This window comes from Arachis hypogaea, chromosome 10 (assembly GCF_003086295.3).
Source record: "Arachis hypogaea cultivar Tifrunner chromosome 10, arahy.Tifrunner.gnm2.J5K5, whole genome shotgun sequence".
NCBI lineage: Eukaryota > Viridiplantae > Streptophyta > Magnoliopsida > Fabales > Fabaceae > Arachis > Arachis hypogaea.
The window spans coordinates 70,655,266-70,672,064 of NC_092045.1; the positions used below are offsets into that span (position 1 = coordinate 70,655,266).

The 16,799-nt window shown below is 38.2% G+C and overlaps 1 protein-coding gene across 2 annotated transcripts; it reads right to left on the reverse strand.

Moving 5' to 3' along the window:
• Positions 1-14,234: 14,234 nt before the first annotated feature.
• On the reverse strand, positions 14,235-16,799 carry LOC112715659 (uncharacterized). Of its 2 annotated transcripts, XM_025767440.3 has the most exons (5): positions 16,527-16,799; positions 16,376-16,425; positions 14,928-15,031; positions 14,659-14,836; positions 14,235-14,546 (listed from the first exon to the last, which is right to left on the reverse strand). In XM_025767440.3, exons 2-5 carry the CDS (start codon positions 16,392-16,394, stop codon positions 14,512-14,514), a joined length of 336 nt encoding a protein of 111 aa, XP_025623225.1. In that variant the 5' UTR covers positions 16,395-16,425; positions 16,527-16,799; the 3' UTR covers positions 14,235-14,511. The 2 variants fall into 2 exon arrangements, with proteins under 2 accessions (XP_025623225.1, XP_025623224.1); XM_025767439.3 differs by having other exon boundaries at positions 16,376-16,707.

The window sequence follows — 16,799 nt, forward strand, 5'->3', positions numbered from 1 at the left end:
TGAAGCATCCCCCAGAAGATCACTCCATATTCCAATGTGACATCATTGATGAGATTATAGCTGCAACTCACCAGGAAGAAATGGAAGAGAGTCACATGGAGCAAGATCCAAGTGTGGGGACACCCTCTGAACATACTGAAGATTCATTACTATTTTCACCAGCCCTAAAAAATCTGGAACCAAACCAGGAGCGGAAAATGGCATTGAAGCCCCTTCCTCCACACCTCAAGTATGCATACCTTGAGGACAAGCAGAAGTTTCCAGTCATCATTGCAAGGGAACTCACTTTCCACCAAGAAGAACAAATGCTTAGTGTATTGAGGACGCATAAGAAAGTAATTGGATGGAGCTTGGCGGATATAGTAGGCATCAGCCCTCAAGTCTGTGAACATAGAAACCTTGATGAAGATGGATAGAGAAAGAGGAAGGAAGTAGAAAGAATTAGGAAAGAAGAGAATTAGGATTGGAGGGGGGAAGAATTGAAATCTGGTGGCGCACTAGGTTTAAGTGAGGTGGCGCAAGCGACGCGCATGCGTACAGCATGCGGATGCGTGGGTGCGCAGTAATGGAGGGACGCGTAAGCGTCCGGTGCACGGACGCGTGCCTCAGGTTGTGCTATTGGCACGAGACCAGCCTCGTGTTGACAAACCCCAATTTGAGGGTTTATCTTGTATTGAATTTAGAGCATTTTGATAACCTTTTGTCACATTTAGCCTATAAATTAGCATAGTTTTGTTATCTCTCCCATAATTGTGCTTAAGTGTAAAAACATGCTTTGTAAACCTTATTTTAATGAATTCTAAATTTCTCTTTGATTCCATAAGATGCCTTGATGTGTTTGCTAGTAATCTCAGGATGAAATAGGCTAGGCATGGATCAAAGGAAGCAAGGAAGGAAGCATGCAAGTGGAGAGAAGCACAAAAAGCCAAAGAGTTGATCTCAGCCAAGCACGCGTACGCGCACAAGGCGCTCGCGCGCACATCGCAGAATTGGCCGAGGACGCGCACACGTACCGTGCGCGCACGCGTCGTAGTCCGCACGTGATTCTTTTATTACAACACGTGCCTGGCGATTTTGGAAGGTTTCAGCAACCAACTTTGGCGCCAAAATGCATATAAGAGCCAAGGATTGGAGGGGATTGACATTCATTCACACATTGACACACATTCACATCCATAGACTAATTTTAGATCATTAGGTAGATATTTTTAGTTAGTTACATTTTGTAGAGAGAGAAACTCCAACTTCTCTCTAGGATCCATCTTCATTTTCTCAATTCTCAACCATTCCTTGGTGAGATCTATTACAACACTCAATTTACTTTGCTCATGTTGTAGATCCTCTTCTCTAATCTCATTAGTGTTTTGTAATTGTTCAATTCTTGTAAATCTTAGATTTGACTTTGTTGTTTTGGATTCTATTGATTCATTGAAGATTTCATTTTCATTGTTGTTCATTGTTGATTGTTGTTGATCTCTTGTGTTGGATTGCTTTGATTCTAATTCTTTTCTCTCAATTTTACTATGTCTTTCATTCTTGTCCTCCAAGTGTTTGAGAAAATGCCAACTTTAGATATGGAGTAGTATTCCCTCACTTGGCCTAGGGGTTAAGTCATTGGAGACACTTGAATAATGGATGTCAATTGTTGATTAAGAATTGAGGATTGCTAATTGACTTGGAGTGCACTAAAGCTAGACTTCCCTAGGGTAAGACTAGGACTTGTGACTCAAGTTAGTTACTTTTACTTGACTTTCCTCTATAATAAGGGGTTGACTAAGTGAAGCAACACTCCTTTGTTATCACAATTGAAGGAAATTATAGTGATGGAACTTCCAATGTTCAACCTTGGCCAAGGTTTTTAATATTGATTGATTGTTGTTTTCTTTTATTCACGCTTTTATGCCACATTCTTCAAGCCACAAAAGACCACTTAACCAATAGCATGCATCCTTGTAGCATTCCTAGGGAAGAACGACTCGGGACTAATACTCTCGATTATAGATTGTAGAATTGTTTGATGATGGATTTTGCGTCGGTTTAGACTATACTACGATTGATTACTTGAAAAATTTCTATACTGGCAAAAATCCATTTGTCAAAATGGCGCCGTTGCCGGGGAGTGCGCATGAGTGCCATGTTTTGGTTAATGTAAATATGTGAATATTGTGAATATGTTTTTCTTTTGTTTGTTTGGTAGTTTTTGTTAGTTTTAGATCTCTATTAGTTTTGTTTCTATTTGCCACTATGAATTCTCATCCTTGTGGTTTTGGATATGACTATGACTACTTTGTAGGCGATGAAAACTTGAATGATGGCTCACATTATGGGATAGACGAATTCTCAGGAAAGGAGCCATATCCATATGAGCAATCACCATGGCAATCTCCCCCCTCAGGTTACTATGATGGTAGTCCCTCCTATAATGCATATCATTCCTATGGATATGATGATTCTTATCATGGTTATACCTCTCAACCACCACCATTCTATGCACCATATTCTCAACCCACATCTTATTTCCACCAATCGCCTACATATGATCCAAATCTATATTCCCCCTATGCATACCCTTGTGACGATTATGAACAAGCAACCCTTGAATCACCACCACTCCAACATTTTTACCCTCCAACCCAAGTCCCCATAAACGATACACTTGGTATCATTCTTCAAGAGCAAGAAGAACTCCAAACCGCCTTCACTAGTTTCACCTCTACCCTCCAAGAATTTACGTCCCGTATAATTCCACCCTCTACCAACAACCAAAACAACTTCCCACCTCAAAGCTTTGATGAATCTTCTTTCCAACCATATCATGAATTCCCCTCTCCGCCACAAACCTCCATGGAAGCATATCAATGTCCATTAATCCAAGAGCAATATGATCCCACTTATGTTAGTAAAGCGGAACAAGAATTAAGGGATCGTTTCAAGGAAGAAATGGACCGACTTCAAGCAACCATCCGTCAAAAGATAGATTCTTGGGATTCATATCACAAGCGAAATGAGTTCACGGATGATTGTGAGAAAGCAACCAAAGAGGGAGGTATGAAGGAGACTTTAGACTCTCAAGTGGAGCATAAGGAAATGGAGTGTATGTTGCAACAAGCGGAGGAAATGAAGATTGTTGAAAATAAAGAAGTGGAAGAAGACCTAGAGGAGGTTGAACAAGAAGGAAGTTCCATCAACAAAAATAACTCTACATCAAGTGACAATGGTGATCTTGTTAAAGCTTCCCCCTTCGAATGTGAAATCAATGTTGAGGAGGGTGCGCAACCTCCAACACATGACTTGATCAACGATAAAGGTTTGAAGGAAGTTAGCAAACAAGAAGAATTTAAAAGGAGTTATCAAAAGATGGAAATCATCATGGAGGAGCCAAAAGAAGTGGAACCTACAATGTCAAGACCATTGGATACCTTCCTTGCTGAGTCGCCGTCCCAATCACAAATTGAGTGGGTAATCATCTCATCCTTTAATTTTCTTGGCCCATATCAATATGCATTGTTAGAAACGGACGGTCAACTTAGAGCTCTTTGTGGGCTAGAGAGTAAGAACGGATTAGATGTCGGTGGACAATTTGAATCAAGGTGCATAAAGGATGGAATATTAAACTTTGAATCTCAAAGGTGGAGTGAAGGCAAATTCAATGAGATTAGGATGATGAGTATGAGTTACAAGGAGAATTCAATAAGTTTGTTACCCTATTGGAAGCATGAAGATCAAGAAGAAAAGGAGTTAACAAACAAAGTATGGGACCCCGGAACATACATAGACCACTATCAACTTAGGGGCCTTGTTACTTGCTTAGGCCCCCTTGAAGGCCTTGTACGCTTAAATTGGGATCCCGGAGGCTATTGGAAGTGCAAACATTGGTGGGGATTCAAAGAAGAGTTTAAGCATAAGCCACCCTAGCAAGGACTCCACCAAATGTCCAACTTAAGGACTTTAACTAAAAGTGCTAGGTGGGAGACACCCCACCATGGTAAACTCTTTCCACTCTCTTCTAACCTTGTTTAATAAATGATTTGAGTTACCATTGTAGGTAGGTCTGCATATCATAATTAGCTTGTTTGTATACATTAGTAGCTAGAATATTAACATGTATGTTGTGATTAGTAGAAATAGAATAAATCTCAAAACCAACTTGCATTTTAGAAAGTGTAGGTTTTTGACTAAATAAGGAGTTGTAGGCACCATGGGGAGTCTTTGGGCAAGTAGAGCTTTTAGGCATTATCCTATTTTCAAAAAAAAAAAAAAAAAAGAAAGAGGGTGGACGCGCGCGCACGCTGTACGCGCACGCGTCCATGAGCGGATGCATCATCAGCCATAATCCAGAGAGTTGGGCCTCTCCTAGGCCAGCGTTGTGCCTCGAGCGCAACTCACTTCACGCTTAAGCCACTACGTGCGTGCGCGCCATACAACCATAAGGGAAAGCACGCGTACGCGCACCTGCCGCGTACGCGTCGAATCGCTGCTGCAAGATCTTAGGCCAAGCTCCAGAGAGTTAGGCCTCCTATGGGCCAATCTTAAGCCTACAGCCCAACTCCTGTCACGCGTACGCGCACGGTACGCGCACGCGTCTTTACCCATTTCGATCTTCCGCGCCTAAGCGCGCTGTACGCGTGCGCGTAAGACCCTAGATTCTTCAATGCACGCGGACGCGCAAGGTGCGCGCCCGCGTCGTTTCGAATAGATGATAACCTAATCCGCGAAGCACGTTGCGCAGTCGCGCACTCCATCTTCAACCTCTCACCATTTTCATTTTCTTCCACCTCTCGCCCTCAACCGCCGCTGCCCCGCCGGCTGAGCCGCCATCACCACCCTCCCCTGCCTTCCCTCTCATCCCTCCTCTTCTCCCTATCACCACCCCCATCTCCGATCCCTCCCTTCTTCTTCCCACTCGGCCGCCGCACATATGGATGCACCACCTCAGACACAGGAGTCTCAGCCGGTACCACAGCCACAGCCAGAGCCTACCGGTGTACCTATCCCTGATCCTCAGGATTAGCATCGAGGACGATGCTTAATCTTAAGTGTGGGGAGGCAGCCGGTGGCATCATTAGATACCGGTGAACACTTTGCTAGCTATCTTACTTTGCACACTTTTTGAATACATTTGATGTATTTTGAGTTCATTTTAGATACTTTTACTGCTTGATACTTTCACTGCTTATTTTGGATTTATTTTGGATTTTAGATACTTTGATGCTTATGGATATCTTTAGATGTTTTAGATGATAGATTTCATACTCTTACTTTTAGTTGAATCTTTCTTTATACGTTTTTGCATATTTTTCCTTTTAATTCGTGGTTGTGATTAGAAATCATACTTGAATTGTAAATATTTAGTCACCCTTTTTGCATAAGAAATTGATTTTAAGTGAAAAAGGGAAAGGGTGAACTAAGAAAATTTTTGAATTTTTCAATCACAACAATGCTTATTCAAACATTGAAAGTTTCCAAGAAGTTTAAATATAGGGCATCAACCCAATTGATTGAAGGAAAATTTTTGGTAAAAAAAAAAAAACTTGCTTGAATTACATACTTTGTGAAGCATGTATTGAATTAAGAACACAAGCTTGTGAGATTTGAGCCTATTGATGTGGTTACATTTTATAACCACTTATTTTCCATTCTTGTGTGAAATTGTTCTCTTTCCATGATTGTAATCCTTGATTTGCTTGATTCTATATGTCCATTTCATTCTTGTATTTATGCATTTATATGATTGAGGCCATTACTTCATTAGCCACTTACCCAAATAGCCAACCCTTTATTCTCCATTGTTAGCCAATTTTGAGCCTATGCTTAACCAACTTATTCTCATTTAGCACATTACAAGCCCAAGGCGAAAAACCAATAAAAGTCCTTGTTTGGATCTTTGATTAGTCTAGGCTAGTGAGAGTGTTCATTATTCAAAGTTGGTGAGGCTTGGGAACATTGGATGGGATAAAAGGGGTAGTACACTTTTATGATTAGGAATTGGGTACATACTCATGTATTAATCAAATGAATAAACCTTACGCATTGATGCTTTTGTATATAGTTTGACAAAAGAAAAAAGAAATGAAAAGAAAAAAAAAAGAGAAATAAAAGTGAAAATGAGAAAAACAAAAGAAAAAAAGAAGAAAAAGAAAGAAAATAATAAAAAGGGGACAAAATGCCCCAAAGTGAAGTCAATAAAAAGGGATCAATGCATAAGTGTTATGAATCAAATAAGGATGCATGAATATGTAAGAAAAAGTGAAGAATGGGTAGTTAGAGTAGTTTGAATTTGTATAGGTCATTATATAGGTTAGGTGGGAAAGTCTATGCTAATCAAAGATTCAAATCTTAGTCCACTTAACCATAAATGATCCTACCTTGACCCTAACCCCATTACAACCTAAATGAAAGACCTCATGATGAATGTATGCATGCATTGAATAAATGTTGATTGTTAGAAGGAAATCAAATTTTGGAAAGCTTGATTAGAAGAGAATTGAGTGATTGACCCTTAAACACTTGAGTGATAGAGCGGATACACATATCCGGTGAGGGTTCAAAAGTTCAATCACATGTGCTCACCCATATTATCTATATTCTTGCAAGTTTAAATTCTTTTTGATAATTCAATGCAATTGTGGTTTGGAATTAATTCCTATTGCCTAGCCCTTGTGCTTACACATGCTCTCTTGGCAAGTTGATATGTTTGAACTAAGCATTTCCATTTGCTTAGATAATTGCATTTAGGTAGGACTCACATAGTTTAGTTGCATTCAAATAAATGTCATAACCCTTAGTTCCTTTTTATTTTAGCATGAGGACATGCTAAGGCTTAAGTGTGGGGAGGTTGACAAACCCCAATTTGAGGGTTTATCTTGTATTGAATTTAGAGCATTTTGATAACCTTTTGTCACATTTAGCCTATAAATTAGCATAGTTTTGTTATCTCTCCCATAATTGTGCTTAAGTGTAAAACCATGCTTTGTAAACCTTATTTTAATGAATTCTAAATTTCTCTTTGATTCCATAAGATGCCTTGATGTGTTTGCTAGTAATCTCAGGATGAAATAGGCTAGGCATGGATCAAAGGAAGCAAGGAAGGAAGCATGCAAGTGGAGAGAAGCACAAAAAGCCAAAGAGTTGATCTCAGCCAAGCACGCGTACGCGCACAAGGCGCTCGCGCGCACATCGCAGAATTGGCCGAGGACGCGCACGCGTCGTAGTCCGCACGTGATTCTTTTATTACAACACGTGCCTGGCGATTTTGGAAGGTTTCAGCAACCAACTTTGGCGCCAAAATGCATATAAGAGCCAAGGATTGGAGGGGATTGACATTCATTCACACATTGACACACATTCACATCCATAGACTAATTTTAGATCATTAGGTAGATATTTTTAGTTAGTTACATTTTGTAGAGAGAGAAACTCCAACTTCTCTCTAGGATCCATCTTCATTTTCTCAATTCTCAACCATTCCTTGGTGAGATCTATTACAACACTCAATTTACTTTGCTCATGTTGTAGATCCTCTTCTCTAATCTCATTAGTGTTTTGTAATTGTTCAATTCTTGTAAATCTTAGATTTGACTTTGTTGTTTTGGATTCTATTGATTCATTGAAGATTTCATTTTCATTGTTGTTCATTGTTGATTGTTGTTGATCTCTTGTGTTGGATTGCTTTGATTCTAATTCTTTTCTCTCAATTTTACTATGTCTTTCATTCTTGTCCTCCAAGTGTTTGAGAAAATGCCAACTTTAGATATGGAGTAGTATTCCCTCACTTGGCCTAGGGGTTGAGTCATTGGAGACACTTGAATAATGGATGTCAATTGTTGATTAAGAATTGAGGATTGCTAATTGACTTGGAGTGCACTAAAGCTAGACTTCCCTAGGGTAAGACTAGGACTTGTGACTCAAGTTAGTTACTTTTACTTGACTTTCCTCTATAATAAGGGGTTGACTAAGTGAAGCAACACTCCTTTGTTATCACAATTGAAGGAAATTATAGTGATGGAACTTCCAATGTTCAACCTTGGCCAAGGTTTTTAATATTGATTGATTGTTGTTTTCTTTTATTCACGCTTTTATGCCACATTCTTCAAGCCACAAAAGACCACTTAACCAATAGCATGCATCCTTGTAGCATTCCTAGGGAAGAACGACTCGGGACTAATACTCTCGATTATAGATTGTAGAATTGTTTGATGATGGATTTTGCGTCGGTTTAGACTATACTACGATTGATTACTTGAAAAATTTCTATACCGGCAAAAATCCATTTGTCACGTGTACGCACAACTCTCTGTTTGTTTTGCGCCTGGGCCAAGGTTGCCCGCGACGCGTGCGCATCATGCACACGCATGCGTGGATGGTCACGAGTGGAAAAGGACGTTGATAAACCACTATTTTGTGATTCATATTGTGTTTAATTGTGTGGTTTTATCAAGTCTTCACCCACTTATTCATATGATTTGCATGTATTTACAATTCCTTCCCAAAAAATTCTATGATTAAAAACTTGCTTCCTTAGATCTTTTAGTTGTATATTTTTATCTTCCTTCGTACCATTCGATGCCGTGATATGTGTGTTAAGTGTTTCAGGCTTCATAGGGCAGGAATGGCGTAAGGAATGAAGAGAAAGCATGAAAAAATGGAAGGAACTTAAGGAATTGAAGAGATGACCAGCGAGAAGTCACGCGGTCGCAGGGATCACGCGACCGCGCGAAATGGATGAAATCACGATGACGCGCTCGCGTGTCTGATGCGACCGCGCGGATTGGAAGCTGCACGCACGATGCGAATGCGTGGGCGACGTGCACGCGTGGTACGAAAAACGCTGAGTGACGCAAATGCGTGTACGACACGGCCGCGTGACGTGCGCAATCTGCAGAATTAGAAAAGTCAAGGAATTAGAGCCAGGGAACATGCAGAAACAAAACAATAATTCATTCCGCATAGTTTCAAGTTTTTAGATCTGAATTTACTCCTCCCCTAGGTTTCTCACTTGAACATTCATAATTAGGATTTTGAAGATTTTGGCTTTAGCTTTTGAGAAGAGTCTACCTCCGGTACTAGTCACTATAGTTTGTTATTTACTTTTCATTTATTCTTCCATATTCTTAATTCCTCCAGAGTTGACATTGGATTATTTTCATAAGTTATTAATACAGAACTATTTTTATTTTTAATTAATCCCTTTTATTATTATTTATTATGTCTTCTTTTATTTTTCCCATTGATTCTGTGAAGTCTATAATTATGATGAGTGAGTAGTTCTCCAACTTGATTGGGAGATGATTAAAAGGAGAACCTTGAGTTAGAATACTCAAGAGTTCAATTGTAATTGGTTTATTGTTGGTTGACTTGTTAATCACTAACTCTAACCCTTCCCAAAGGAGAGGATTAGGACTTGTGAATAGAAGTTGACTTTTAATTTGACTTTCCTTCATTCGTTGAGGGTTAACTAAATTAAAACAATGACTAATTATTAATTACTCTTGATAAAATTCTAACAAATATAGAACTTCCAATTAATCTTCTCCCGGTCAAGATTTTATTTAAATTATATAAATTCTCTAATTTAATTTTTTGTTCAACAAATTCAAAACCCCTTTTGAAAACCTCTGATTGATAAAATAGCACATCTTCCTGCAACTCGTTCGAAGATGACCTGGGACTCATACTCCCAGTATTTTATTTCTAAAATTTGTGACAACCCTTTTCTAAATTGATGAGTGGATTTTTGCTGGTTAAGAACTGTACTCACAACGCCATTTTTCGGATTAATTCTTAATTTGCCAATTTCCGCTCACGTCAGATGCGCATGCGTTAGGGACGCATACTCGTGGGTGAGTTAGTGCCTCTAGCACAGTACCAACCCCAGACCAGCCCAACTCTTGGGTCGAGCAGGGTTTTACGCTAATTTCCTTATGGACGCGGACGCGCCATAGACGCGGACGCGTGTGAAGAGAAGAACTTTGCGTGGTCTAAGAATCTTTACAATTTAGTACTCGTTGCAAGTATAGCTCCTAAACCAACAGAAGTCCTTTCTTACAAACATTTTGGTTGTCACAAGTAACAAACCCTTTTTAAAATTGATAACCGAGTATTCAAACCTCGGGTCGTCTTCTCAAGGAATTGCAGTGAGGTATATTCTTATTATTGGTTATGGGTTTTTGTAAATTGGGGTTTTGAAAGTGAGGAACAAGTAAATTAAATGATAAATAAAACAAATAATTAACTATAAAATAAACTCTTGGCAAGATATGAAAATTCGGAAGTCCTATCCTAGTTACTCCTATGAAAATGGAAGTTAATCCCACTTAGTTAACCTTTGCGTAAGCAAGGAAAAGTCAAGTGAACCAATTGGTTAGATTTCCCAAGTCCTAGCCAACTCCTAAGGAAAGACTAGAGTTAGTGGAATTCCAATTAATCAGCCGACATAACAATCAATCCTGAATAGTTGATAACTCAAGAGCTTCCAGTTAATCAATTAAAGCCAATAATATAAAAAGTTAAATAAGAATCTTAGATCTGAAATACCTTAATTGCATTAATAAGAGAAAATCAATCTAAACATAAAGAATTCATAAGTCAATCTGGCAACATAAGTAATTAAATGAGAGCATTAAAGTATCTGAAAGTAAAAGAGAAATATAAAGTAAAAGAAATATTGAACCTGATGAAGAGTTGAAATCCTAAATCCTTTAAGAGGAATCCTAATCCTAAAACCTAAGAGAGAGGAGAGAACCTCTCCCTCAAAACTACATCTAAATCATGAAAAGTAACTAATTGGTGTGCTCCCCTCCTTTCGGATGCATTCCCCCACTTCATAACCTCCGGTCTATGCTTTCTGGACTTGGATTTGGGCCAAAAAGGGCTTTAGAAATCGCTGGGATCGCTTTCTGTAATTTCTGGTGCGTGGCCTCTGTCACGCGTCTGCGTGGGTCACGCGATCGCGTCACTTGTGCGTACGCACGCAAGGTTGTGCGCACGCACACTTCGCTGTGTGTGCTTTTCCTTGTTTTCTTCATTTTTTCTCCCTTGTACATGCTTTCCTCCACTTTTGGCCATCCATTCTTGCCTTCAAGGCCTAAAATCACTTACAAATCATATCACGACATTGAATGGAATAAAAGTGGAATTAAATCGCTCTATCAAAGCACAAAATTGCATGTTTTCACATTTAGGATCAAATTAGGGATCAAACACAAAAGTATGCTATTTGGGTGCTTAAGTGTGAGATCATATGCTAGAATCCATTCAAATCAAGGCAAAATATATCAAAAAATTTCTTAAGGCTCCTCCCATCTTTGATTGTTCCATCCTTGATGCATGTTGTCATTGTAATATCCATTATCTACAACATAATTGTAACCAAACTCATAGCCAAAATGATGAGAATTCGTAGTGAAAAGAGAAAAGAAAAACAAAAACTAACAAGAAACAAGGGAAACTAGATCCTAAAACTAGCAAAACAACCAAAAATCAAGATATATACAATATCAATATATGTACAATAACCAATAACAAGGCACACAATTGCAATTCTCCGGCAATGGCGCCATTTTGATGAAGGGAAATTTGTTGTGTCGGTAAAGAATTTCACAAAAGAAATCTTGTTGCAAGTATAGTTCTAAACCAACAAACAATTCCTCAATCAAAAATTTTTTTGTCACAAGTACAAATCCCAATAAAAATAAATCGAAGTATTTAAACCTCGGGTCGTCTCTAAAGGAATTGTAGGGATGTGTGCTTAATTATTGGTTATGGATTGTATCTTTTGGGGTTTTGGAATAAGAGACAAGAAAAGTAAAAATAGAACTCAAATGATAAAAAGGTCATGGAAAGGGTTGATGGTTAAGGATCGTTATCCTTGTTACTAACCACAACATGATAATTGCAAGGATCAATCTCATTAAGTCATCCTCCAACAAGTGAGTAAAATCAAATGAGCTACATTAATCCTAATCCATAAGTCCTAACCATTTCACTAATTGACTTAGTGAGAGCTAGTGTCAATGGATCCCAATTATCAATCACTTGGATATTAGTAACACAAGGGTTCCTAAGTTACCATCCCAAGCCAAGAACACAAAAATCTACTCTAACATCCTTCCAAGCATTTTGTCAAATACTTGGAAGGCATAAAAGGGGAAAGCATAGTAATTTGCAAGAATTAATAAAATATACTACTACCCAATACAAGTAATCAACACTAACAATTAAAGAAAGCAAAATTAACATGAAATACCTCAAATTCTATTAAAGGAAATTGAAATTGACAAGAGTGTTTATAACATAAACATACCCAAAATGAGAAATTAACAAGAGAAGAAAGGAAAATCAAGACACTACAACAAGGAATTGTTAAGAGAACAAGATGAAAACATGAAATTAAACCTAGATTTAGGGAAGATTAACCTAATCCTAACCTAATTCTAGAGAGAAGAGGGAGCTTCTCTCTCTAGAAAACTAACTAAAGGCTCATCGTAACTACATTAAGGTCTCCCCCCTTGTCCAATCCTCAATTCTGCATGAAATAGTCTCTGGAATCAGTTGGATTTGGGCCTAGGAAGCTCAGAAATCACCTCCAGCGTTTTCACTTTAATGAGGTCACGTGCGAACATCAACGCATACGCATGGGTCATGCGTACGTGTCGCTTGACAATTCTCCATCCACGCGTATGCGTCTGTTACGCGTACGCGTCGCCATGTGACTCCATATCCACACGTGCGCGTCTGTTGCGCGTGTGAGTCGGTGAGTGCACTCCAAATCCGTGATTTTCCATGAGTTCTCCACTTTGCATGCCTTTCTCTTCACTGTTTTGATCCATTCCTAGCCCTTTTCAACTTGAATTCACTAACAAACACATCAAAGCAACTAGTGGAATCAAAGGTGAATTAAAATTAGCAAGTTAAAGGCCTAAAAAGCATGTTTTTACACTTAAGCACAAATAAAGGAGAATTTACAAAACCATGTTATTTTAGTAAATAAATGTGAAAAAAGATGATAAAATCTCTCTAAATTCAACACAAGATAAACCCTAAAAATGGGGTTTATCATACTTCCCATTGCCTTTTCACCCAATGATTTATTTTTCTAATAACTGAATTAGGGTGTTCCTCCCTTTTATCTTCTTGGATCATAATCTCATATACAGCTCTGGAGTCTGTCCCAACTATAACTTTCTAGTCCCAACTCTCGTGTGGTAGTTAAAGCATAGATAGTATATACCTCAAATCTTTGTCTAGAACGCAATACAGTAAATTTGTCACAAAGCCAGCTAGGGATGGCAATACCACCTGAACCCGCGGGTAATTATCCGCCCCGCACCGGGACGGATTTTTAGTGGAGCGGGTTTTTGGAGAGGCAGGGTAGGGCGGGGCTGGGTTTAGGTAATACCCGCCCCGCTATATATATAATATATATAATTTTAATATTAATATATATAATATATGTAAAATAATTAGTAAATGATTAATAATATTGTATCATATTTAAATTTTTATTTTAATTTATGTTATGTATGTGATGATGGTTATATAAATTTCGAAATCTAATTTTATTTATTGGATTTTAATAATTAGAGGCGGGTACGCAGGAGCAGATTAGGATTCAACGTTTTACTACTCGTGGGTAAAAATAGTGTGATTTCTATGCGGTTGTTATACGGCGAGGTGGGGTCGGGTAAAGCAAAACCCCACCCCTACCTGCCCGATTGCCACCCATAAAACCAATCACCCATCTCCCCAATTCATTTCTCAGCACAACCCCACATCCTGCTTGCCCCGGTTTCCCATCAAGGCTCCGTCCGTGTTCACTTTTACCCAATTTTCCTTTGATGGTTTCCACGCCACTTGCACTTCAATTCTTTTCCTCTATTCTGTGAAAAGTTCGTCCTTCAAGAACACTGCTGCAGTGTCATTAACTAGAGGAGAAGTTATGTAATTCGCTTCATTTGGTCTCTTGAACTGGGGAGTAAAAATCTCCTTGTTCCGCCAACGCCATATTTGCCAACAGGTCACCATGAAGAGATGTATTCATGAATCTGATCAGATGCAACTATTCCCTCAATTCAAATCGGAGATGTGTTTTAGAAGTGCGAGAGGCATTCAGTATGGGTAGTTGTATTTTTTGTGGGTAGTGATTTGGGTTGTATCTGGGTTCTCTTTATTGGTCTGGGTCGGGTTTCTCCGGCCCATGCTATGAACAAAATAAATTGGATCTGTTTCAAATGATATTATGCCAAGCCAACGGTTTGTCAGTTTCCCTTATATCGTAACATTCGTACAATACCTACCATTTTTAGAAGTGAATAGGAAAAATAAAATACACGCACACATATTCATATACTTTCTCTCTATAAAGAAGTTTACTGATATTGTCTCAAGCCTGTGCTAGAAAAACAAACTATAAAAGTATGAACAACATAGTCATAACTTTCTTTTGCTTTGATCCATGAACACCAAATACAAATTTAGCCGACCAATGCAATAAGTAGATTGGATACCAAACACTCAACCACAGCAGGAGCCACAGGCAGGAAGAGAGGCTGTAAGTTCACGGAGGAAATTAAAGAAAACACACACAGAAAATAAATTAGCAAGAAAAAACTAGAAATCATCATAATCAAATCTAGAAGCAAGAGAGACAATTAAACTTACCATGGTCACGCCCCCTAATACTATCTAGGCCACGAACATTGTCAAGACCACCACGAGGTGGGCCACGTGGACCACCGCCATATGGTCCCCCACCACCTCCACCCGGACCTCCAGGAGCACCACCATCCCATTTCTTACCAGAAGCGGCACCTTTCCTGTACGCATCGGCCTTTTCCATCTGTGATTAAAAGCATCATGAGCAAACTAGGTTTTTTAAATGGTAATTCCCCATAAAATGTAATATGAATCAAGAAACACGTAAGTATTACCGAAAACATTGTAGCAAAAAACACGCCTATAATGTTAACAATGGCCCAAAAAAAATCAGTTATTGTTTTGAGTCGCCATAGTGATCGCTTTGATTTCACAACACCTGCACAAAATTGCATCAAGCTGTAGTTACTATTCAGCATAAAGCCATATAAAAGTTTGTAACGTCAAGAAATTTGGATCTATCTGAAGAAAAAGCTCAAGATATTCCAGATATTGAGTTTCATTCAATAGTGTAATGAAGCATGAAATAAAAAAGCAACTCATAGAGTTTATCAATATATAACTCAGTGGTTTTATCAAGCTGAAATTTCCATAAACCTAGTTAGGCTGAAGTGTGTTCAAGAATATGTTATGAGCCGTTTGAATCTTCCTAACTTGTTTACTCCCACTTATCATGCTCTAAGGGTTAGTCTCCTTAATGAGGAGTTGGAATACACCAAAGGTTTGTTGAAGGATCATAAAGAGCAATGGAAAGAGTATGGGTGTTCATTTGTTATCTTCAATGAACAAATTGTTATCTAAACATAGAGAATGGCAATACTCTAACAAAACAGAAGGCCAAATATTGGTTGAATGCTGTCCTGTGGAGATTTAAGGGACTCTTCATTGTAACGAATAGCTGCAAATGTGATTTAAAAATGCTAATCCGAACAAGAGAACCATCAAGCAACTTAAACTAGATGATAACTTAAAAGGATTGAGTTATGAAAGCTATTACTTTCTGCGGTGCCAAAAGATTGTCCAGCTTTAATTATGCACATGGATTATGGAAATGATTGAAAATAACTTGATTTTAACTAAATTAAAATGTTTCTAAAAGTTCCCCTTACTATTTCTTTTTCCTCTCATTCTTACCCTCCCTCTCTTCTACTCATTTTCTCTACTTAATTTAATAGGATAAATGATGCAAAATATTAATTAATGTTATCGTTTTTTTCCCCCTTCAAATGGACTATTATTTGGAACCTAAAATAATTTCTTGTACCATACAATGTTCTCCTTCCTATCAACATTCATTGATATCTACATAAACATAAGAATTTGTTTGTGGCTAATATCCTCCGGTGCTAAAGTTTCTTATAGATATTTCAGAGTTTGCAGATACTAGTTTGAAAACAGATGCAATGTGGCCGGAGACCCGATAGTAAACGTTTGGCTGCATATAAAAATGGAAATTCAGGGGAAACAATAATAAACCTTTTAAAAAACAAAAAAGGGGGGGGGGGGGGGGGTTAAAAATATGTTAAAATATTTTCATAATTTGAGTATTTAACCACAGGAAACAGCATAATTATGAAACTAGAAATATAGGACGATTGATCCTGAAAGGTAGCAAAATTTCGGGCTTTATAAATCCACTGAATCAGAAAGCGAACCTAATCGGAAACGAAGAAAAGCAAAGAAAACATGAGAATTAAGAGCTAAAGGGGTAAGACGAACATACCTCCCTCAACGTAAGCCATGGGAGAAGAATGGAGATCGCAGCAATTGAATCTGCAATTCAAAGAAATCCTGGTAATAATTATGGAATGAAAGTATTATTTGGCTTAATGGAATTGCGATATAAAAATGAAAAGAGGATATATGGTCGCTACTTGAAACGAAAAGAGGAATAACGCGCAGAAGGTGTAGCAAATGTTTACGCTAGGTTTTACTTTTTATTTGGGAAGAATGAAGAAAACTAAGGAACCATCTCTCACTATCTAGAATATCACTAGTCAACATTTGCGCTAGTCTTTTTTATTACCCATAATTTGGTTTGAAGAAATATGAGTGAAAACAAAATGTAAGAAAAAACATAGATAAACAATTAAATTTTTTGTTTTTGGTTTAGAAGACAAAACAGAAAAAAAAATATGGGTTCATTC